This window comes from Entelurus aequoreus, linkage group LG27, assembly GCF_033978785.1.
Source record: "Entelurus aequoreus isolate RoL-2023_Sb linkage group LG27, RoL_Eaeq_v1.1, whole genome shotgun sequence".
In the NCBI taxonomy this organism is placed as follows: domain Eukaryota; kingdom Metazoa; phylum Chordata; class Actinopteri; order Syngnathiformes; family Syngnathidae; genus Entelurus; species Entelurus aequoreus.
Genome location: NC_084757.1, coordinates 29,167,022 through 29,192,039, shown reverse-complemented (window position 1 = coordinate 29,192,039; position 25,018 = coordinate 29,167,022). Strand labels below are relative to the sequence as shown.

The window sequence follows — 25,018 nt, the reverse complement described above, 5'->3', positions numbered from 1 at the left end:
GCACAATCCTAATATCATAATTAATAAAAATGAGGTTAAATGGACAACATGGAAAGACAAAGGTATTACTAATCCTCATCATATTATTAATAACAACTCTTTTAAACCGTTCAATGATTTAGTTGATCAACATAATGTACCCAGAAATCATTTTTTATATTTTATCTCTTTAAAACACGCTGTAAATAAATGCATATCCTCTGAAAGTATGTCTTTAAATAGCCATGAACTGGAAGATGCACTTTTTAATCAAGATACATTTAAGAAATTAATTAAACTATTTTATGGAATAATAAATGAACACCACACTAGAAATGCAAATGATGCATGTGTTGGGAAATGGATGATGGACTTAAACATTTTAGATGAAAGAGACATATTATGGAATTATATTTGGAAAAATGCCAATAAGCCCTTTAGAAGCATTAAAGATAAACTGACTCAATTTAAGATATTGAATAGATTGTATTTTACATCTTCTCAGCTGTTTAAAATTGGTGTTGTAGATAGCAAGTTATGTATGAAGTGTCGGGCAGCCGAGGCAACTCTTGTTCATTTATTGTGGGAATGTCAGAGAATAAAAGAGTTATGGTTGAAAACAACAAAAGAAGCAATCACAGTCCTTAATATAAATATCCCAATGACACTGCAAACTTGTATTCTTGGGGATCTCCATCAATTTAGTAACGTGTCATCAAAGAGTAAAAATGCATTTCTTTCAATATGCATAATAACAAAAAGGGTAGTATTACAAAAATGGATAGATGTTGATAGTCCAACTCATACTGACTGGTACACACAAGCTATGGAGATATCAGTAGAAAAAACTGCATTTAGTTTATATAATAATGAGTCATATATTGGAATATGGGATCCATTATTTAAATTTGTTTTAACTATTAAATGAACCAAAATATGACTTATTATATCATTATGGAAAATATTGGACACAATGTGTTGTCAAGTTTATGAGATGCGATGCAAGTGTAAGCCACTGTGACACTATTGTTCTTTTTTAATTAATGTTTGTAATGATAATACCAATGAGGGATTTTTAATCACTGCTATGTTAAAATTGCAACTAATATTGATACTGTTGTTGATAATATTCATTTTTGTCTCACTACTTTTAGATTGTTCCGTGTCATGTTTGTGTGTCCGCAATTGCTCTCAGTTGCTCTGTTTATTGCTATTCTGAATGTTGCTGGGTCGGGTTTGGTTTTGAAATTGTATTGCATTATTATGGTATTGTTGTGTATTGTTTTCATTTGGAAAAAAAAAAAAAAAAAAAATCGTTTTTGAATCGAGAATAGTGTTGAATTGAAAAAAAAAATCGATTTTGAATCGAATCGTGGGACACCCAAAGATTCACAGCCCTAATATATATATATATATAATGTATGTATATATATATATATATATATATATATATATATATATATATATATATATATATATATATATATATATATATATACATACCGTATTTTCCGCACTATAAGGCGCACCTAAAAACCTCAAATTTTCTCAAAAGCTGACAGTGCGCCTTATAATCCGGTGCGCCTTATATATGGACCAATATTGAGCCACAACAGGTCTCGCAACTACGAGACCTTCTTCTACTAAGCGCTTCTTCTTCTACGAGGGAAAATGAAGTCTGCGGCTGCTTACCGTAGAAGAAGAAGCGCGCGGTGCATGCTGGGATATAAGACTGCGCGAGGCGTGCCGTTTTATTTCCATTTGTGTGTTTATGTAAAGACCACAAAATGGCTCCTATTAAGAGACACGCTTACGACACAGAGTTTAAACTCAAGGCGATCAGTCACGCAGTAGAACACGGGAATAGAGCAGCAGTGGGCATGTTGGATGCCGTATTCGCCCAACTGTTTAATTCGGACACTGAAGAAGAAGAATTCGAGGGATTCGTGGATGAGGAATAACTTCATAAAGTGAGCTTTACATGTTTATTTTGTGTGTTGTGTTGTGTGACATTAACGTTTGAGCAACGTTGAGTTATTGATATATTGTTATTGCTCTGCACTATTTCGAATGTTACTATATTGTGATTGCACTAACGTTTGATTTATCGTAACAGTATCAGACTGTTTTTTACGTGTTTATTGAATCGAGGAAAAGTTCCCCTCCACTATGTGGTATGAATGTTGCACTACATGTTATACCTTGCTGTTGTTAAAAGATAAACGAAATACCACGTCACTGACTTTACCTCGGGGAAAATAATAAAACAGCTGTTTATTCATTTTGGGAGTGAACGGAGTTGTCAGAAACGCTGGTTTGTAATCTATTAATAAAGTTTGACTGACCTGACTGTTTTGTTGACATTCCCTTTAGCGCAGCTCCATCTAATGGATGCATAACGTAACCCCAGCCTCTACTGTAGCGTCTATTCTATGCACCTTATAACGCGGTGCGCCTTATAATGTGGTGCACCTTATATATGAACAAAGTTTTAAAATAGGCCATTCATTGAAAGTGCGCCTTATAATACGGCGCGCCTTATAATGCGGAAAATACGGTGTGTATATATATACCGTATTTTTCGGACTATAAATCGCTCCGGAGTATACGCCGCACCGGCCGAAAATGCACAATAAAGACGGGAAAAAACATATATACGTCGTTGGGGGAAATGTATTTGATAAAATCCAACACCAAGAATAGACATTTGAAAGGCAATTTAAAATAAATAAAGAATAGTGAACAACAGGCTGAATAAGTGTACGTTATATGACGCATAAATAACCAACTGAGAATGTGCCTGGTATGTTAACGTAACATATTATGGTAAGAGTCATTCAAATAACTAACATATAGAACATGCTATATGTTTACCAAACAATCTGTCACTCCTAATCGCTAAATCCGATTAAAGTCTTCTTCCTCGTTGTCGCTCCTGGTATGCGCCGCTCCCTTTCTTTCTGCTGCTCGATCGCCGTTTTCTGCTGCATATTTCACTACGTCCGGCTTGTAATCTGCAGTATATGATTTCCTTTTCGGTGCCATTTTTGTTTAGCCCTTCTCAGTTTTTGTAAGTTACCGCCAATGTCGATGTGATCCATTTTAATAGCTCCGGCAGTAGCATATAGCAGTTAGCATTCCATGACCCACAATGCACTTCAGCCATGACCCTCCCCCACCGAATTCTTATTGGTTGGCGTGTGTGTGACGATTGCTGACGTGTGTGTGATGAGTGTGGACATTTTCTTCGTTGCTCACGTGAATGAGATAAATAATATTATTTGATATTTTACGGTAACGTGTTAATAATTTCACACATAAGTCGCTCCGGAGTATACGTCGCACCCACGGCCAAACTATGAAAAAAACGTTGACTTATAGTCCGAAAAATACGGTAAATATATATATATGTATATATGAAGTATTCCCTCCACCGATCCACAACGTCCGCAGTCGAGGTCAGCAGCACACCATCCTCACCATACACAATGTTGGCAGTGCACTGCTTCCCCTTCCTGAGGCGGCGGATGGCAGTCCAGAAAGTCGTTTTCCATGGCTTCCCCGAACTCCTCTCATGTCCGAGTTTTTGCCTCTGCGACCGCCGAAGCCGCACACCGCTTGGCCTATAGGTACCTGTCCGCTGCCTCTAGAGTCCCATGAGCCAAAAGGACCCGATAGGACTCTTTCTTCAGCCTGACGACATCTTTTAGTAAAGGTAAAACCATTTTTAAATTTCAAAAGGCCACGGCCCCCTGACACCCCTTCTCAACTGTCTATGCGATGTCAAGGCTTGGTTAGCCCAGAATTTTTTAATAAGGAATGAGGGAAAAACGTAAATTTCAGTTTTTGGTCCGGCCCTCACTGACTTGGGACCATTGCAAATTTATGTGCGTCCCAAAGTCACCAGCCTTGGCGTCACTATAGACAGCGATTTTAAATTTGACAAACAAGTCAATGCCGTTTTAAAATCGTGTTTTTATCATCTTCGTCTTTTAGTAAAGGTAAAACCATTTTTATCTTTTAACCTTTTTGAACAAGTCGTGCATGCTTTTATTTCAAGTCGCCTGGACTACTGCAATGCACTTTATGCTGGCATTAGCCAAAAAGCTCTCTCCGGGTTGCAGTTAGTCTAGAACGCGGCAGCACGACTTTTAACAGGGGCCAGGAAACGCCAGCATATAACCCCAATTCTTCGGAGTTTGCACTGGCTCCCTGTTCATTTCAGAATTGATTTTAAAACCTTGCTGTTTGTTTTTAAAGCTTTACATGAACTGGCACCTCAGTATATCTCGGACCTCATCCAAATTTACACTCCTGCGTGCGCTCTGAGGTCCGAGAGCCAGCTCCAGCTCGTGGTGCCCAGGACGAGACTTAAAACCAGGGGAGACAGGGCCTTCTCTGTGGTCTGGAACACTCTGCCCCTCCATGTTTAAACGGCTTCCACAGTGGAGTGTTTTAAGTCTCGTCTTAAGACCCACTTTTATTCTTTGGCTTTTAACACTACGTGAGTTGTGTGGTCTTCTGTCCTCTGTTGTTCTCAGTGTTTTTTTTTAATACATTTTGATGTCTATTTTACTGTTTTAATTGGTTTTACCCTTTAAAATCCTTTTTAATCATATTTATTTTTTATATTGTTTTTGTATTGGTTTTCTATTCATTTATTCTTTGCTTTTATTCAGTCATTGGTGTAGCATAATATTGTTTTTAATATTGTTTTTAACATGGCTGTGCAGCCCTTTGGAAACATTCTTGTTGTGTAAATGTGCTAAGTAAATAAAGTGGATTGGATTGGACAGGATTACCGCCACGACAGGCACCAAACACATTGCGGCCACAGCTCCAATCGGCCGCCTCGACAATAGAGGTACGGAACATGGTCCACTCTGACTTAATATCCAGCGCCTCACTCGTGACATGTTCAAAGTTCTTCCGGAGGTGGGAATTGAAACGTTCTTTGACAGGAGACTCTGCTAGACGTTCCCAGCAGACCCTCACAATGCGTTTGGGCCTGCCAGGTCTTCCGGCATCCTCCCTCACCATCGGAGCCAACTCACCACTAGGTGGTGATTGGTAGAAAGCTCCGCCCCTCTCTTCAACCGAGTGTCCAGAACCTGAGATCGCAAATCTAATGACACAACTACAAAGTCGATCATGGAACTGCGGCCGAGGGTGTCCTGGTGCTAAGTGCCCATATGGACACCCTTATGTTTGAACATTGTATTTGTTATGGACAATCTGTGACGAGCACAAAAGTCAGATAACAAAACACCACTTGGGTTCAGATCCAGGCGGCCATTCGTCCCAATCACTCCTCGCCGGGTTTCACTGTTGTTGCCAACATGAGCGTTGAAGTCACCCAGCAGAACAAGGGAATCCCCAGAGGGAGCACTTGAGAATCCAAAAAGGGTGGGTACTCTGAGCTGCTGTTTGGTGCGTAAGCAACAAACAACAGTCAGCACCCATCCCCTCACTTGAAGGCGGAGGGAAGCTACCATCTCGTCTACTGGGTTAAAAAAGTGAGTCCGACTATATCTAGCCAGAACTTTTCCACCTTGCCCACCAGCTCAGCGAGGTGACGTTCCACATCCCAAGAGCTAGTTTATGTAGCCGAGGATCAGAGTGGTGAGCCCTTTGGAGACGATATATATATATATATATACAGTATGTATATATATGCACACAGAATTTTTAATTGACTGGGTTTAATGGTGGCGTGCTCAGTGTTTTACCTTTGTCATCTACTAGAGAGGGAATGCTTTCGCTACAGACAGATTCATTATCTGCCGTAGGACCTTCCTCATCAATTGAACTGCTGCCTGCTTCCCGCTCTGCCTGCTTCTCATCGTTCTTCCATTCCAATTCAGTCTCCTCTTTGTTTACTGGTTTTATATGGTCCGTTGATGTGTGTGAGGGGCTACTGAGGGTGCTGGAGTCTGCACCACTAAATAAAAGTGAGGGTGAAGAGAACATTGTTAATTTGATGTCCTCTCATCCACAAATAAAGCAGTGTTATGTAAAGATAACTGGTAAATACATGAGATTAGGTCTTTGCACGGCCTGTGAGTCGGTGTGACCAGGGCTTCGACTTGACGACTCTCTCTGGAAGCTGGAAGTCAAAGGATAGATGTCAATGTCAGTGCGTATGAATCAGCATCAATTGCTGTTTCTCAATTATTTGAATTGTTAGGACATGAATTGGCAACATAAGTGAGAACGAGGACTTACCTGCCAGAATCAGGCCTGGTCTGCTTCTTCTCCCGCTGATGCTTGCTTTGCACAGATTGCTCAGGAGCAACAACAGAGACAGCTAGAGCACCTTCAATCTGAGACCGTGCCAGATCTGTCAACTAACGACAAAAAATATTTCAACACGCTTTGTGTTTATACTGGGAATTATGCTTTTAAAAGCCATGAAAAAACAATCCAATTAAGTCAAAAAACGGTTTACCTCCTTGATGTGACGGGCTGCTTCTGCAGTTTCTTTTTGAGTAAGCACTAACTTTTCCAGCAATTCTTCATGAGCCTAAACAAAACAATAGCGGGTAGGGGTGTGGGAAAAAAATCGATTCGAATTCGAATCGCGATTCTCACGTTGTGCGATTCAGAATCGATTCTCATTTTTAAAAAATCGATTTTTTAAATTTTTTATTATTATTTATTATTATAATTATTTTTTTTATTTTTATTTTTTAAATTAATCAATCCAACAAAACAATACACAGCAATACCATAACAATGCAATCCAATTCCAAAACCAAACCCGACCCAGCAACACTCAGAACTGCAATAAACAGAGCAATTGAGAGGAGACACAAACACGACACAGAACAAACCAAAAGTAGTGAAACAAAAATGAATATTATCAACAACAGTATCAATATTAGTTACAATTTCAACATAGCAGTGATTAAAAATCCCTCATTGACATTATCATTAGACATTTAGTTTATGAGATGCAATGCAAGTGTAAGCCACTGTGACACTATTGTTCATTTTTTGTATTTTTTTTTTTTTATTAATGTTTGTAATGATAATATCAATGAGGGATTTTTAATCACTGCTATGTTGAAATTGTTACTAATATTGATACTGTTGTTGATAATATTCATTTTTGTCTCACTACTTTTAGATTGTTCCGTGTCACGTTTGTGTGTCCTCAATTGCTCTCAATTGCTCTGTTTATTGCTATTCTGAATGTTGCTGGGTCGGGTTTGGTTTTGAAATTGTATTGCATTATTATGGTATTGTTGTGTATAGTTTTCATTATAAAAAAAAAAAAAAAAAACGTTTTTGAATCGAGAATCGTGTTGAAATGAAAAAAAAATCGATTTTGAATCGATTCGTGACCCCAAGAATCGATTTTGGATCGAATCGTGGGACACCCAAAGATTCACAGCCCTAATAGCAGGTATATCATACATGAAACCTCTTACATACAGTATGTGAATAGCTGTTTTTTGATAAAACAAAGTAACAAATCAGGCGAGTGTTAATATACAGTATGTGTATTTGTACCTTGGCCGTTCTCTGCCTGTCTTCCTCCCGGTGCAGCTGGGCCTCCAGAGCTTTTTTTTCTGCCTGAATCTTCTGCTCATAAAGGTCATTCTCATATTTCTGCTGCTCGGTCTGCAAAGAGAGAAAAACATTGTCATATGTGAGATAGCAACTAAATGGTTAATAGATTATACTTGCATAGCGCATTTCTACCTTCAAGGTATTGAAAGCCCTTGACACTATTTCTATATTCCTATTCAGAAACACATTCACACACTGATGGCGGGAGCTGCCATGCAAGGCGCTAACCACGACCCAACAGGAGCGACGGTGAAGTGTCTTGTCTGAGGATGGTGGAAGCTAGGATCGAACATGGAACCCTCAAATTGCTGGTGCGGCCGCTCTAACACCCGAGCCACGCCGCCCCCTAAACTAAACTCAGCTAAACTGAAGTATATGGCCATCATATGCATTTATGAAATAAATGCAAATCAGTAACATAGTTTACAAATCCCTTACGTGGGGTGTTAAGTATATATATAAAAAAAAGAAAGTCAACATTTTGCTTCACCTTTAGAATTTGCGCCAATGAAGCACTCTCCTCTTGGGCCACGGACACCCCTATTAGCCTCTCCACATCTCCTAAATGTCTCATTGACACCTCCATGGTCTCTTGGTATTGGAGCTCTTCTGCCAAATGCTGATGCAAGACAGCAGGAGAATATTGGAGATTACCTGAGAAAAGGAACGGAAAGGAAGATATACTTTAAGTAAGATAGATTTTCTACATATCCCATTTCAAGTATCATAACCCTTACAACACCAATTACTACGTACCTGTTGCTCTGCTTTCAATTCTGCCGAATTGATTTGCGTTGCCTGTATTCATGTTGTTGCTGACCCCGACGCCAAAGCCAGTTCTTGGAGGCTCACTACGAAAATCTACTGCTGCAGAAGAGTCCGGAAAGCCTGAAGAAGTCATTCTTGCTCTTGATGGAGGAGATTTTTGCTGTTTGGCATTGAAAGTTTGATAACAATTAATAGTAGGACCATCAAAGTTAACACATTAACTCATGCGATTAATTACAAAATATCGCATTAATCATGAATAAAAACAGATTAATGGCAAAATATGTTTTGACCGCACACAGGTTTTTTTTTACCTTAACCACAGAATGTTACCTGAAAGGCGGAGCAGGTTGATTTAGTTTAGTGCCAGTAATCAGGTCAATGCAGATTCACTTGAAAATACACCCAAACGATACTTAAGATCAGTGATACCCAACCACCAATCTGAAGAAAGACCCCATTTGCGACCGGGCCGCACAGAAACAGTTATTAAAGAAGCACTAAGTAACTTTTCAACCTTCATAAAATATTTTCATAACTTCTGGGATGATACATCGACTTACAACTAGTTGAATGACACCTCTGTCATGGCCTGAGGAGGTCTGTATCGCATTCACTGGCACTAAGCAACTTAGGAGGGTGGTAGGAACCCCCTTTCCCCATTCGTTACAAAGAAGGAAGTCAATGCGAATGCCTATGTGCAATTCATAGCAGAAGCTGCAAAACAACCGAGGAAAACAAAAAGAAAAATGGAGGCAACCCGGATAAAAGGACAGTCAAGGACCAAAATTGCAATTAATCACAATTTATATATGTATATGTATATACATAAACACGCACGCGCACACGCACATATATACATATTATATATAGTCGAGGTTTCTGTGGTTTATCCTTTATACAGTGCTCAATACCGGAGTAGAGCAGAATATACGTTAGCCTCTGTGTTTTTTCCTGACCTATTTCATCCCTACAAGCCTGTTTTGCAGGTTTCTCTGAAGAGCAGAGAAACCTGCGAAACAGGCCAAACAGGTAATATGTATATGTATATACATACATACATATATATATACACACACAATTATTATCTGATTAGTCGACAAGTTGTTAAGATAATCATTGACTAATCAACTATTAAAATAATTGTTAGTTGCAGCCCTACTTCTAAATGTTTCAACTTCTATTCTAGTGTTAGTCATATTTCTTTATTTTATTATTCTGGGCTGCACTTCCGAGCTGTATAAGGGGAAGAGGCACAACGCTGATTGAACATTAATTACGTCGTGATGAGACACCAACACTTTCACGCAAACGTACACACACGCACGCGCACACGCACACACACACACACACACACGGTCAATAAAGGTGGATTGTTCCGTGCAGGATTATACAGAGCATCATTGCTTCCCTACGGTTTACTACTGCGGTAACTTGTAACAGACAGTTCCGCCATGTTTGATCGAAGAAAAATGCTAACAGCTGATCACTGTGATTGATCTTAAATTAATCCCGACTACACACACCTGTGGGTGTATAATACAGGGAAATGTTGCACTGACCTGCTGAGCCACAGGCATTCCCATCTGCGGAGCTACAGGGAGACCCGTCAGCCTCTCAATTTCCCCAAGATATCTTAAAGACTCTTCTATGGACTCCTTGTGCTTGAGTTCTACTGCCATACACTGCTGCAGGGCGCTCGGTGAATACTGGAGTTTACCTGAGGAGAAATTTAACCTAAGTATAAACTTCTTCAAAGCAACAGGGACTGTTTGCTCAATTAAAATAATGTTTACCTATACCTCGGTGATCAACTCTGCCATTTCTTAGTGGTATATTCTTGAGAGATATTGCTGATGGAGACAAACCACATTCTGGGAAGGTGGGAGGTGAAGGCTGTTTTGCTCTTGATGGCGGAGATTTCTTACTTTCATGTCCAAAACTGAATGTAAAAAAAACAAAAAAACAATACATACTATTAATTCTCATATTACTATTAGTGAAATAAAAATAAATAATAGCTTCTGTAACTTGATCAGTTGTAATTCAAAAGATAAGGCTATACCAGGACATCACCACTCCCTTACTGAAGTTTGACCAAGGTAAAACTCAAACATAAGAGGGCGGCTTTCAGCCAGACTGCTCCTCTGTTTGGACGGGCCAAGCTGAAGTATGAATATATTGAGATCAACACAAAAGCTATACCTTTGCTACACTATGTGTTGCAGCAATCAACAGAGGTCAACAATAAAGTCTGAAAATCATTATTTATTTGAAACATGACTGCAGTGTTTCATTCATTTACATGTGGTGGAAAAAAATTTAAGGCTGCCACAATTAAAATTAAATTAAAAAAAAAAAAAAAAATATATATATATATATATATATATATATTTATATATATATATATATATATATATATATATATATATATATATATATATATAGTGGGGCAAAAAAGTATTTAGTCAGCCACCCATTGATTGTCAATGGGTGGCTGACTAAATACTTTTTTGCCCCACTGTATATGTATATATACGGTATATATATATATATATTTTTTTTTTTGCTGAATTTCCCCCAGGGATTAATAAAGTACTTTCTATTCTATTCTATTCTATTCTATATATATATATATATATATATATATATATATATATATATATATATATATATATATATATATATATTTTTTTTTTTTTTTCTTCTTTTTTTTTCTTAAGATTTTGCAATGCAGTCAGTGACACTTCACCTTACAGGTGACATATGTGCTTCCATCTCCTGTAATTATGTCCCTCAAAACATTGACTATGTTATTTGTTTTAAAATTAAGAGTTTGAGCAACAGGCTTCTGCAGTTAGTAAGCATGCACACACAGTGGCACTTGTGCTGCAGGAGACTAATTAAGGAGTACAAAGTTAACGGTCAGTATTAGTTTCTACAGAGTTTGGTGAATATATGCCTGTGTGTAGAAATACACTTGCTGTGTTACGTCTCTTTTGTTTCGTTGCTACGAAGTGGAAACGGGGTAGGGTTAAACTCTGCTTCTTCCTACACTTTTTACATGTTGTAATGAGAAAATGGAAATATGTGATGTATCATATTGTATAACTGTCTGCATGTTCAAATAAACTTAACAACAATCTCATTTGGTAAACCTTTGTAAAAGCTTTTCCTGCTAATTTTTGCAAGCCTGTCAATGAGCTGCACTAATGTATGTTACTATTAAGCTGGCAGCATTAGAGGCAACCCTCATCCTGTGTAATTGAATTGTTTTATTTCAGTTAATAACAAACTGTTGTTGATTTAACATGATTCCTACACGTATGTGCACTTCATATGTATATTAATGTACTTTCTTTTTTGTGCTTAGTTTTACTGTAACTTCATTATGGAGGCTGTCAATAAACAACCTCAAATTGTGTTTTTCATCTCATAAAAGACTGTCTATTTGGCAAACTAAGTTCCAACATTCAGGGAGGGCAGAATAGTACTGATATGTAATTAAACCAGGCGTGTACAAAGTGCAGCCTGTGTAACATTGTAGTAATAAAATAGGCAGCAACAATTGAAAAAAAGATCAAAACAATATACCGGTAATAAGAAACAATTCTATATGATAATACTAATTACTAATACATTTTTTGAATTGTATTTACACTACCGTTCAAAAGTTTGGGGTCACATTGAAATGTCCTTATTTTTGAAGGAAAAGCACTGTACTTTTCAATGAAGATCATTTTAAACTAGTCTTAACTTTAAAGAAATACACTCTATACATTGCTAATGTGGTAAATGACTATTCTAGCTGCAAAAGTCTGGTTTTTGGTGCAATATCTACATAGGTGTATAGAGGCCCATTTCCAGCAACTATCACTCCAGTGTTCTAATGGTACAATGTGTTTGCTCACTGGCTCAGAAGGCTAATTGATGATTAAAAAACCCTTGTGCAATCATGTTCACACATCTGAAAACAGTTTAAAGCTACAAAACTGACCTTCCTTTGAGCAGATTGAGTTTCTGGAGCATCACATTTGTGGGGTCAATTAAACGCTCAAAATGGCCAGAAAAAGAGAACTTTCATCTGAAACTCGGCAGTCTATTCTTGTTCTTAGAAATGAAGGCTATTCCACAAAATTGTTTGGGTGACCCCAAACTTTTGAACGGTAGTGTATATCTTTTTTTAACCTTAAAAGAAAATATATGCATCATCCCTGATTATGCAAATTATACAACAATGTCATATTGACACCGCTCTGGCCTCACCCCCACCACAAGTACATTGGCAATCTGTGGAAAACACTGGACTGTCATATGATGGTCAAGTGGTTAAAAACCTAAACAAATGAACCTCAATCACCTGTGAGGACTGGAATTTTTCGGAGACTGTTGGCTAACAACACTGTCATGAAATGACACAAAGTCATCATCATAGACTGCTGCTTCTCTGTGGGAATCTCCAGAATGAAAAGAGCGAGCAGGTGAGGACTTCCTCTCATTTACTGTGGGAGAAAAAACATCATTCACTAAATTGAAGCAAGTAATATCCTTGCACCTGACAGTGCCATGTGTGTTAATTAGGAGTAAACTAACCTTTGCCTTTGTTCTTTAGGTAAATATTTATAACACTGAAAGGGTCTCCTTTGTTCAACTCCTCCCAGGGCTGAGCTGAGCCCTTGGCAGTCTCCTGGAAGTTAGTCAGGCTCTGCATTTCCCTTCTTTGACTGACAAAGTCATTGAAGCAATTCGGTGATCTTGCAAGATAAGTGTTGCAATGTTGAGGAGGGCTTGCTTCATCCTTACATATGCTTTCCTCACTCAGGATGGTGCCCTCACTGATGGAACCTCCACTTGAGTCATGTAGATCAACCCTGTTCGACCTCGCTTCTCCAAGTCCTTTATTGAGTGGTAGGTTGTCTGGTCTCTCAAAACTAATACCTTGGTTCATTCTTTGTAGTCTGCAACTGCCAGGGGAGTGATCTGTTAAATCAGCAGAAAGTCGCTGTAGTTGTTCTGGCAAGGTGTGCATTTTTTCAGCTCCTGGATAGGAGGCGCCATTGTATGAGCTAAGATCTGTGCTTACTAAAAGCCTCTGAATCACTGATTTCAAGTCAGTATTTTGTAATGTACCATGTGCAGCTGCCAAGTCACTCTCATTAAAATTAGCAGGAGTGAAACTTGGGGCCAAAATATCCGCATCCACTGAAGTTGCCTCGCCATAGTTGATCCCCACCCGAGCAATCTGCCGGGCCTCACTCTCTATGCGATTAGAAAGGGAGATGGCTGTGGCCTTGAGGGCATCAATACGGGACCTCCTTGACTGACAACTGGTGGGCGGGGGTGCTGTGTGTAGCCTCTGGGTGGGCTTGATGTCACCAGCCATGTTCTCCAGCCTCACAGGCCGAAAAAGGAGAGGGTCATAGCTACATTGTAGTGCACCAATGCTGGAATCAGAGAGGGATTTAAAAACGGGGCTCTGAAGGCCTGGATTAAGTCTAGGACTAACTCCAACGTCCAAATCATTCCTATGACAAAGGGAAAAAACATGACAAAAATGATGTTAGAAACATGACAAAAGTTTAGATGAATAGAAAAAGCCAAAATAATTTAAGTAATAAATAATTACCGTATAAATTTTGTCCACATAATTAGTTACTGTGCAGATGAAAAAGGTCCTCTTTTATGTAAAACGGTCATTTTGAACTATATTATAATAGTGTCTCATCCAAGCAGGCTTCATCAGTTCATGCTCATTGACTTTGAATGGCCAGATCTACCTGAGAGCTGGTGCTGAAGACCAAACAATTGATATGCTAACAGAAGGAGGGGTGCATGCGCAGGCAATACTGTGGTGTAAAAAAACAGCTGTACAGATGTAAAGGACCGACACCTCTGTCCATGCCAACAGCAGCCATTAAAATGGAATTCCCCCTTGATAGCATGGAGTTATTGTGTAAGCAAAATAAAATAAAAATAGAGCACATTAACTCAATGGACAAAAACATCTAGTTCACACGAAAATATGTCAAAGACTGTGACATTCACATAGTAGATGAGAGGGGGCTCAATGTTAGGGTTTATCAAAAACCCACACATACAGTCGTGGTCAAAAGTTTACATACACTTCTGAAGGACATAATGTCATGGCTGTCTTGAGGTTTCAATAATTTGTACAACTCTTATTTTTTTGTGATAGAGTGATTGGAGCACATACTTGTTTGTCACAAAAAACATTCATGAAGTTTGGTTATTTTATTCATTTATTATGGGTGTACTGAAAATGTGACCAAATCTGCTGGGTCAAAAATATACATACAGCAACATACATTATCAATTTTGGTGACGTAGAAAAGTTACATTCAAATCAAATTAGCTTCATGGCATGGCCTCTTAACTTCATGTGCGTGATTAGGATTGACGACACCTGTTGACTTCTATGAGCCCATTTAAATAGGGCTCATGTGATGCAGTCATTAGACTCGGTTACATACGCGACAATGGGAAAGTCAAAGGAACTCAGCACAGATCTGAAAAAACGAATCATTGACTTGACCAAGTCAGGAAAGTCACTTGGAGCACTTTCAAAGCAGCTTAAGGTCCCAAGAGCAACTGTGCAGACAATTGTTCGTAAGTATAAAGTGCATGCAGGAAGAAAAAGCAAGCTATCACCTGCTGCTGAGAGAAAATTGGTCAGGATGATCACGAGTCAACCGAGAACCACCAAAAAGCAGGTCTGCAATGAATTGGAAGCTGCTGGAACACAGGTGTCAGTGTCTACAGTCAAGCGTGGACTGAGAGGCTACCATGCAAGAAGGAAGCCTTTGCTCCAGAAGCGACACCTTAAGGCTCATGATCACATGGACAAAGATAAGACCCTCTGGAGGAAAGTTCTGTGGTCAGATGAAACAAAAATCGAGCTGTTTGGCCACAATACCCAGCAATATGTTTTGAAGAGAAATGGTGAGGCCTTTAATCCCAGAAACACCATCCCTACCATCAAGCAAGGTGGTGGTAGTATTATGCTCTGGGCCTGTTTTGCTGCCAATGGAACTGGTGCTTTACAGAGAGTAAATGGGACAATGAAAAAGGAGGAATACCTCCAAATTCTTCAGTACAACCTAAAATCATCAGCCCAGAGGTTGGGTCTTGGGTGCAGTTGGGTGTCCATGACCCCAAACCAGAGGTGGGTAGAGTAGCCAGAAATTGTACTCAAGTAAGAGTACTGTTACTTTAGAGATTTATTACTCAAGTAAAAGTAAGGAGTAGTCACCCAAATATTTACTTGAGTAAAAGTAAAAAGTATGTTGTGAAAAAACTACTCAAGTACTGAGTAACTGATGAGTAACCTGTTCGTTTAATGAAGACGGCAACAAATAATGCACAAAAACATAAAAATAGCAATGATCAAATTCAAAGCCAGGAATATCTCTTAAACAACTAAAACAATAATATATATTAAAAAAATAATACAATAACATAAAAAAAATTAAGGCGAATTGAGCCACAATAACTTAACAGCACCATAGGTTCAGTAAGCAGACATTACAAAGGAAAATAAAAAGTTAGCCTTTATGCAAACCATAAACGGATAGGTGTGGGCTGCACCTGGGAACACACTGATTGGTGTTTCTATGCATGTGTGTGTGTGTGTGTGTGACTATGAGGCTGCAGTGCGTTAATAAATGTCCCCACACGATTTACATTTGACAGTGATTCATAGCAGCCTACGGTGACAGCCAAAATATCTACTAACGTTACTTACCGCCATGTGCTTCCTCAAATATGACGTTGAGTTCATGTAGGCTTAAGCTTGTTAATCATGTGACCGCCTGGCTCTGTTTGATTGGTGAAACGTAGTCAAACGTCACCAGTGACTGCATGTGATTGGTGAAACGGAGTCAAACGTCACCAGTGACTGCATGTGATTGGTGAAACGGAGTGACTGCATCTGATTGGTGGAACGGAGTGACTGCATCTGATTGGTGGAACGGAGTCAAACGTCACCAGTGACTGTATTTGATGGGTGAAACGCAGGCATGCGATAGATCCTACTTTGAAGGTCTGTCTGACAAACCAAAACAAACAAAGCGTGCATTAACAGATCGATAAAAATCAGTAGCGAGTAGCGAGCTGAATGTAGATAAATGGAGTAGTAAAAGTAGCGTTTCTTCTCTATAAATATACTCAAGTAAAAGTAAAAGTATGTTGCATTAAAACTACTCTTAGAAGTACAATTTATCCCAAAAGTTACTCAAGTAGATGTAACGGAGTAAATGTAGCGTGTTACTACCCACCTCTGCCCCAAACACACATCAAAAGTGGTAAAGGAATGGCTAAATCAGGCTAGAATTAAGGTTTTAGAATGGGCTTCCCAAAGTCCTGACTTAAACCAAATTAAGAACATGTGAACAATGCTGAAGAAACTAGTCCATGTCAGAAAACCAACAAATTTAGCTGAAGTGCACCAATTTTGTCAAGAGGAGTGGTCAAAAATTCAACCAGAAGCTTGCCAGAAGCTTGTGGATGGCTACCAAAAGCGCCTTACTGCAGTGAAACTTGCCAAGGGACATGTAACCAAATATTAACATTGCTGTATGTATACTTTTGACCCAGCAGATTTGGTCTCATTTTCAGTAGACACATAATAAATCCATAAAAGAACCAAATTTCATGAATGTATGTGCTCCAATCACTCTATCACAAAAAAATAAGAGTTGTAGAAATTATTGGAAACTCAAGTCAGCCCTTCTTTACAAGTGTATGTACACTTTTGACCACGACTGTATTAAGCAAGATCTACTTGTTGACTTACGCCACCTACTGGAGCACAAACTGGGTGTTATCAGAACCATGCAACACACAGCTAAGAACGTTCCCACCAGCTTACAGGCCGAAGAGAAAGACAAACCCTTGAGAGAGGTCCTCAAAACATGTGGTTACCCCAGCTAGTCATTCGTAAAAACTGCATCGGGATCCAGAAGGAAAACAAATAGAGTGAGTGAAGAAGGAAAAGGCCTCTACAACACTGGGACGCCTAGTGCACCCCAAAGACCGGGCAACCGACACAGAGAAAAACAATCTGGTGAATCCTGCCTAGTACAGTGAAGATTGCATTGATTTATATAGGGGAAACAAAACAATCACTAAGCAGGCAAATGTCACACCACACACAGACTTTAGGTCAAGACTCAGCGGTCTACTTGCATCTCAAAGAGAAAGATCCTACTTTTGAGGACAGCAATCTAAATATTTAGGACAGGGACGATGGATTGTTCGAAAGAGAAATGAGGGGAAGCCATCTATGACAAGGTTGAAAATACAAGCCTGAACAGAGGAGGTGGCACCACCCATTTCCCACCTACTATACTGTCCTTCAAGTCTCAACCATTCCTAAGACTCATCATTTTAGTCTCTTATCAAATACCAGGACATTGACACTTTTCTGGTTTCAGGTCCCGCTTTGTGCCGTTAATACAATGGAATTGAATGCTAACGAGGGTGATTCCATTTTAACGACCGATTTTGTGACAGTCGAGGTTGTTTTACAGTGATCGTGCCACACAATACCTTAATGTTAACAAGGGGGAATTTTATTCTAATGACTGCTGTTGGCAATGACAGAGGTATCACTCACTTGCATCTGAATGGTAAATGGGTTATACTTGTGTAGCGCTTTTCTACCTTCTAGGTACTCAATGCACTTTGACACCATTTTCACATTCACCCATTCATACACACATTCACACATTGATGGCAGGAGCAGCTCTTTTTACACCACAAAAGAGAGAAACCATTCCTGACTGGGGATGCGCAAATATAAATTGTTTGGGCCTTATCAGCTCTTACACTAGATCTGACCGATCTAAATCTATGAGCATGACCTGATGAAGCCTGCTTGGATGAGAGGTGAAACGTCCTAATAGAAAAAAAAACCAGTCCAGTTGTGATTGATTGCTTGCCCTGAAAATAGCCAAGCTAGTGTTACTAACATTTGTGTCCCTTCCACTTCTCAGTGTCCTTTTGTAGTATCTGATATATGGCATTGGACAGGTGTAACATTAAAAATGTACAGGTGTAAAGTTAAAAATGGACATGTGAGAAGTGGATAAAGATAGATAGATATACCATATTTTTCGGACTATAAGGCGCACTTAAAATTATTTCATTTTCTCAAAAATCGACAGTGCGCCTTATAACCTGGTGCGCTTAATGTACGGCATAATTCTGGTTGTGCTTACCGACCTCGAAGCATTTTTATTTGGTACATGGTGTAATGATAAGTGCAACCAGTAGATGGTAGTCATAAATAAGTGATATGTGTAGAGTGCAATAAGATGGCAGTAAACAACACCAAAACTTGAAATGTTCCATTGAGAATATAGAACATTACACAAAGCGCTCAAAAATCTGTCAAAATGTTTTTAATACGACTTCGGTAAGCTATGAAGCCGCACCGCTTGATGGATTGTCGGCGCATTAAACATACGAGTATTATTATGGTGCGTGTATAAGAACCGCAAAATTGCACCTTTTAGCAGACATATCTGTTTTTTTGTTTCGCAATATTATGCAAAACCAACTTTTCTTACCTTCTGGTACCTGCTGATCTGTATTTGGGATCTGCATAAGTCCTGAAAATGTGTGCGAGTCCGCAATTGTAGTCCGTGCCGACACAGTAGTTATAAGCTTTTTCTTTTTCTCTATCTTATGTGGCATTCATCTTCCGCTGTTGCCATTTCTAATATAAAGTAGCATAAAGTTCTTACTTATATCTGTCAGTAGACTAGCTATTAAAGCGCTAAATCTGTAGTGGGTTTACATAATTCACCCACAGAACTTTAGTTATTAGAGATTTCCGGTTGGACGGTTTTTCATTCCGACGTTAATGTTGCATTATTGAGCCATGGATGAGAAGATGCTGCTCCGGTATTGATTTAAGTAAAGTCTGAATGTCATTAAAACAGTTAGCTCCATCTTCTGAAACTTCTTCCACTCCCGTCCTTGCACGCTACACCGCTACAACAAAGATGACGGGGAGAAGACGCCGTCGAAGGTGAGCCACGTAGGTAAGACCGCCCACAAAACGGCGCATCCTGAAGAGATGCTCAGAAAGCTACTTGAAAATGGTCTGTAAAACATAATCTATGCAACACTTTCACCAAAGAACCACCATTACAGTATTTTTTGGAGTATAAATCGCTCCGGAGTATACCGGCCGAAATTGCATAATAAAGAAGGAAAAAAACATATAAGTCGCACTGGAGTATAAGTCGCATTTTTGGGGAAAATTTATTTGATAAAACCCAACACCAAGAATAGACATTTGAAAGGCAATTTAAAATAAATAAAAAATAGTGAACAACAGGCTGAATAAGTGTACGTTATATGACGCATAAATAACCAATTGAGAACGTGCCTGGTATGTTAACGTAACATATTATGGTAAGAGTCATTCAAATAACTATAACATATAGAACATGCTATATGTTTACCAAACAATCTGTCACTCCTAATCGCTAAATCCGATGAAATCTTATATGTCTAGTCTCTTACGTGAATGAGCTAAATAATATTACTTGATATTTTACGGTAATGTGTTAATAATTTCACACATAAGTCGCTCCTGAGTATAAGTCGCACCCCCGAAAAAAGAAAAACTGCGATTTATAGTCAGAAAAATACGGTACATGTAATGTGGACCACAAGATAGTGTTTTAAATTTAGAAAAAAATCATAATATGACCCCGTTAATGCACCTTATAATCCGGTGCGCCTTTTGTATGAAAATAGACCCGAATCGACCCGCTCATCAGCAGTGCGCCTTTTAATCCGGTGCGCCCTATGGTCCGAAAAATACGGTGTATAGACACATTAACATAGATGTACTGTATATCCAATAAAACTATTGCGGGACCTCTAAGATTCTTAAAACAATTGAGAAATAGTATAGGAATTTGAAGTAAAGTAGACATGAACTTGTATACCGTTCTAATGGAGGAGATAGCTGATCATTCAAAGACCTGTCACTACTTGAAGGGCTTTGCAGTAGTTCCATTTTCTTGTTCTCTTTATCAGACTCTCCAGAGGGCTGATACATTAGTCTCTGTGGTAGAAGGATACAAATGAGTCAAGCAACCATTTCATTTACTACAATATACAGTATGCAATAAGCAAGTTGAGGACGGAACTAATAAGTCTGAAGCCTGAAATACATACCACTTGATTTGAGGGAGCAGAATGCTGACTCTGTGTGACTTCCTCCACCGTTGAAAGGTTGTAGGTTTCGTCTCTGTATCGTTTTGGCACAGGGACTACAAAAGCCTCAGTGGGATTGACCACTGTCTTGGCCATTTCCTTTTGCCTCCTGTAGAGCTCCTGGAGCCTCTGGGTTCTTTTTTCTGTCTCCGTTATTAATGACTTCTTCTGGTCTGCTTGTTGTCTCTTTCTGTCCTCTTTCTGCTTGAGAATGTACTGACGAATTTTATCTGCATCGTAGTGGCGTTTTTTCTCCTTCATTTCAACCGCATAAGAGGACTCTGGTCGGTGTGGGGAAGGGTTGGCACTACGGCAGTTTCTTGAAGGGCGAAATGCTGGCGCCTCAGTTCCCCAGAAGGAGAGGGGAGTCCTTGTTTGGGACAATGACCTTGCCTTCCCCTTTTGACTACCTTTACTTCTCTCAGATAAGTGAAGAGACCGCTCCTCTTCTTCGACTGCTTTGCATCCAAGGTCAGGGTCATTATGTATGGCCCCGATGTCCGATGACAACAGTTCTCTGCCATGAGCTGCTGGGTACTTGCGTTGACCAACAGACATGGAGCTAGAAGTGGATGGGGCATGGCTTTTGGATTGACCTTGAAATGCCTTGTAAGTCCTGTCTATTTTTCTAGGATGAGGGTGGGGTTTTGCTTTTAGGCATTGATCTGGGTGGGAGCGATGATAGGAAGCTGTAAAACATTAGAACATCAAAATAATTAGTAACTACAAAAGCATTTGGAGAGTTCAGACCTCCTCCAGGCTCTATCTCCGAATAGCCAAATAACCCCCAAAATGTTTACCCTGTGCCATATCCCATTTCTAACATTTGCTCAAAGTTTCATCAAAATCCACCCACTACGTTCTGAGCAATTCACAGTCAAACAAACCACAGCCAATACATAACCGTACATCGCTAATAAATAAGGTACAAGAGGGTTTTACTCGTTGCATTGGGGTCAGCAGCTGGTCGCTTTTGTTCTACAGAGAAAGGAAAAAAGAATGTAGCGCGTCTCTCTCACGAGTAAGACTTATACAGAGGAAGGACAGAGAGAAGTGAGCGTAAGAGGTGAAAGAAGAACAATACATCCCCGCTTACTACATCTTCTCTCTCTCTTTCTCGCCATGATCACCAGCCGCAATGGCTGGAGAGGACAATGACAAAATAATAAATACTAACATGGCACTCTGTAATATGAAAAAGTGAAAATAAAAATAGTGATTTCAAACCAGAATGTATGAACTCATGTTTGTTGATTATTTCCTCTGGAAGCACAAAAATTGTTTACTCATGTTCACAGACAGTGGCTCTAATAAAACATGGCAATGTTTTTTGTATTAAAATTTAAATGTATATATTTATGTTACCCCCTCCAATGGGCTCACCACTCATGGGAGGGGCCATAGAGGTCGGGTGCATTGTGAGCTGGGCGGCAGCCGAAGGCTGGGCACTTAGCGGTCTGATCCTCGGCTACATAAGCTAACTCTCGGGACGTGGAACGTCACCTCGCTGGGGGGGAAGGAGCCTGAGCTAGTGTGCGAGGTAGAGAAGTTCCGGCTGGATATAGTCGGACTCACCTCGACGCACAGCAAGGGCTCTGGAACCAGTTCTCTCGAGAGGGGCTGGACTCTCTTCCGCACTGGCGTTGCACGCAGTGAGAGGCGACGAGCTGGGGTAGCAATTTTTGTTGCCCCCCGGCTCAAAGCTTGCACGTTGGAGTTCAACCCGGTGAACGAGAGGGTAGCCTCCCTCCGCCTTCGGGTGGGGGGACGGGTCCTGACTGTTGTTTGTGCTTATGCACCAAACAGCAGTTCAGAGTACCCACCCTTTTAGGATACACTCGAGGGAGTACTGGAAAGTGCTCCCCCGGGTGATTCCCTTGTCCTACTGGGGGACTTCAACGCTCATGTTGGCAATGACAGTGAAACCTGGAGAGGTGTGATTGGGAAGAATGGCCGCCCGGATCTGAACCAGAGTGGTGTTTTGTTATTGGACTTTTGTGCTCGTCACAGATTGTGCATAACAAACACCATGTTCAAATATAAGGGTGTCCATATGTGCACTTGGCACCAGGACACCTTAGGCCGCAGTTCCATGATCGACTTTGTAGTTGTGTCATCGGATTTGCGGTCATGTTTTGGACACTCGGGTGAAGAGAGGGGCGGAGCTTTCTACCGATCATCACCTGGTGGTGAGTTGGCTGCGATGGTGGGGGAGGATGCCGGACAGACCTGGCAGGCCCAAACGCATTGTGAGGGTCTGCTGGGAACGTCTGGCAGAGTCTCTTGTCAGAGAGAGTTTCAATTCCCACCTCCAGAAGAGCTTTGAACATGTCACGAGGGAGGTGCTGGACATTGAGTCCGAGTGGACCATGTTCCGCACCTCTATTGTCAAGGCGGCTGATTGGAGCTGTGGCCGCAAGGTAGTTGGTGCCTGTCGTGGCGGTAATCCCAGAACCCGTTGGTGGACACCGGCGGTGATGGATGCCGTCAAGCTGAAGGAGTCCTATCGGGTTCTTTTGGCTCATAGGACTCCGGAGGCAGCGGACAGGTACCGACAGGCCAAGCGGTGTGCGGCTTCAGAGGCACAAACTCGGACATGGGAGGAGTTCGGGGAAGCCATGGAAAACGACTTCCGGACGGCTTCGAAGCGATTCTGGCCCACCATTCGCCGCCTCAGGAAGGTGAAGCAGTGCACTATCAACACTGTGTATGGTGCGGATGGTGTTCTGCTGACCTCGACTGCGGATGTTGTGGATCGGTGGAGGGAAAACTTCGAAGACCTCCTCAATCCCACCAACACGTCTTCCTATGAGGAAGCAGTGCCTAGGGAATCTGTGGTGGGCTTTCCCATTTCTGGGGCTGAGGTTGCTGAGGTAGTTAAAAAGCTCCTCGGTGGAAGGGCCCCGGGGGTGGATGAGATCCGCCCGGAGTTCCTTAAGGCTCTGGATGCTGTGGGGCTGTCTTGGTTGACAATACTCTGCAGCATCGCGTGGACATCGGGGGCGGTACCTCTGGATTGGCAGACCGAGGTGGTGGTGGTTCCTCTCTTTAAGAAGGGGAACCGGAGGGTGTGTTCCAACTATCGTGGGATCACACTCCTCAGCCTTCCCGGTAAGGTATATTCGGGTGTACTGGAGAGGAGGGTACGCCGGATAGTCAAACCTCGGATTCAGGAGGAACAGTGTGGTTTTCGTCCTGATCGTGGAACTGTGGACCAGCTCTATACTCTCGGCAGGGTCCTTGAGGGTGCATGGGAGTTTGCCCAACCAGTCTACATATGCTTTGTGGACTTGGAAAAGGCATTTGACCGTGTCCCTCGGGAAGTCCTGTGGAGAGTGCTCAGAGAGTATGGGGTATCGGACTGTCTGGTTGTGGCGGTCCGCTCCCTGTACGATCAGTGTCAGAGCTTGGTCCGCATTGCTAGCAGTAAGTCGGACACGTTTCCAGTGAGGGTTGGACTCCGCCAAGGCTGCCCTTTGTCACCGATTCTGTTCATAACTTTTATGGACAGAATTTCTAGGTGCAGTCAAGGCGTTGAGGGGATCCGGTTTGGTGGTTGCAAGATTAGGTCTCTGCTTTTTGCAGATGATGTGGTCCTGATGGCTTCATCTGGCCAGGATCTTCAGCTCTCACTGGATCGGTTCGCAGCCGAGTGTGAAGCGACTGGGATGAGAATCAGCACCTCCAAGTCCGAGTCCATGGTTCTAGCCCGGAAAAGGGTGGAATGCCATCTCCGGGTTGGGGAGGAGACCCTGCCCCAAGTGGAGGAGTTCAAGTACCTAGGAGTCTTGTTCACGAGTGAGGGAAGAGTGGATCGTGAGATCGACAGGCGGATCTGTGCGGCGTCTTCAGTAATGCGGACACTGTATCGATCCGGTCGATCTACGTTCCCATCCTCACCTATGGTCATGAGCTTTGGGTTATGACCGAAAGGACAAGATCACGGGTACAAGCGGCCGAAATGAGTTTCCTCCGCCGGGTGGCGGGGCTCTCCCTTAGAGATAGGGTGAGAAGCTCTGCCATCCGGGGGATCTCAAAGTAAAGCCGCTGCTCCTCCACATAGAGAGGAGCCAGATGAGGTGGTTCGGGCATCTGGTCAGGATGCCACCCGAACGCCTCCCTAGGGAGGTGTTTAGGGCATGTCCAACCGGTAGGAGGCCACGGGGAAGACCCAGGACACGTTGGGAAGACTATGTCTCACGGCTGGCCTGGGAACGCCTCGGGATCCCCCGGAAGGAGCTGGACGAAGTGGCTGGGGAGAGGAAAGTCTGGGCTTCCCTGCTTAGGCTGCTGCCCCCGCTACCCGACCTCGGATAAGCTGAAGAAGATGGATGGATGGATGGATATTTTTTTACCAACACCTACCTTGGTAAAAAAGGAAGAGAACTCAACTAAAAGGGGAACTTCACTTTTATTTTTTCATTTTCCCATCATTAACAAT

The 25,018-nt window shown here is 41.2% G+C and overlaps 1 protein-coding gene across 6 annotated transcripts in view; it reads right to left on the bottom strand.

Moving 5' to 3' along the window:
- cep350 (centrosomal protein 350) overlaps positions 1-25,018 on the bottom strand; it is a 113,189-nt gene that overhangs the window by 23,680 nt on the left and 64,491 nt on the right. For 5 of the 6 annotated variants that reach the window (XM_062038697.1, XM_062038692.1, XM_062038693.1 and 2 more), the window contains 13 exons: positions 20,539-21,266; positions 20,307-20,425; positions 12,916-13,847; positions 12,683-12,824; positions 10,119-10,264; positions 9,885-10,042; positions 8,311-8,482; positions 8,045-8,208; positions 7,495-7,605; positions 6,428-6,502; positions 6,205-6,326; positions 6,014-6,085; positions 5,709-5,920 (listed from right to left, as the gene is read on the bottom strand). In XM_062038697.1, coding sequence (XP_061894681.1) covers positions 5,709-5,920; positions 6,014-6,085; positions 6,205-6,326; positions 6,428-6,502; positions 7,495-7,605; positions 8,045-8,208; positions 8,311-8,482; positions 9,885-10,042; positions 10,119-10,264; positions 12,683-12,824; positions 12,916-13,847; positions 20,307-20,425; positions 20,539-21,266 — 3,153 coding nt within the window. The remainder of the gene's footprint in view (positions 1-5,708; positions 5,921-6,013; positions 6,086-6,204; positions 6,327-6,427; positions 6,503-7,494; positions 7,606-8,044; positions 8,209-8,310; positions 8,483-9,884; positions 10,043-10,118; positions 10,265-12,682; positions 12,825-12,915; positions 13,848-20,306; positions 20,426-20,538; positions 21,267-25,018) is intronic. The other variant, XM_062038696.1, reaches the window with a different exon arrangement.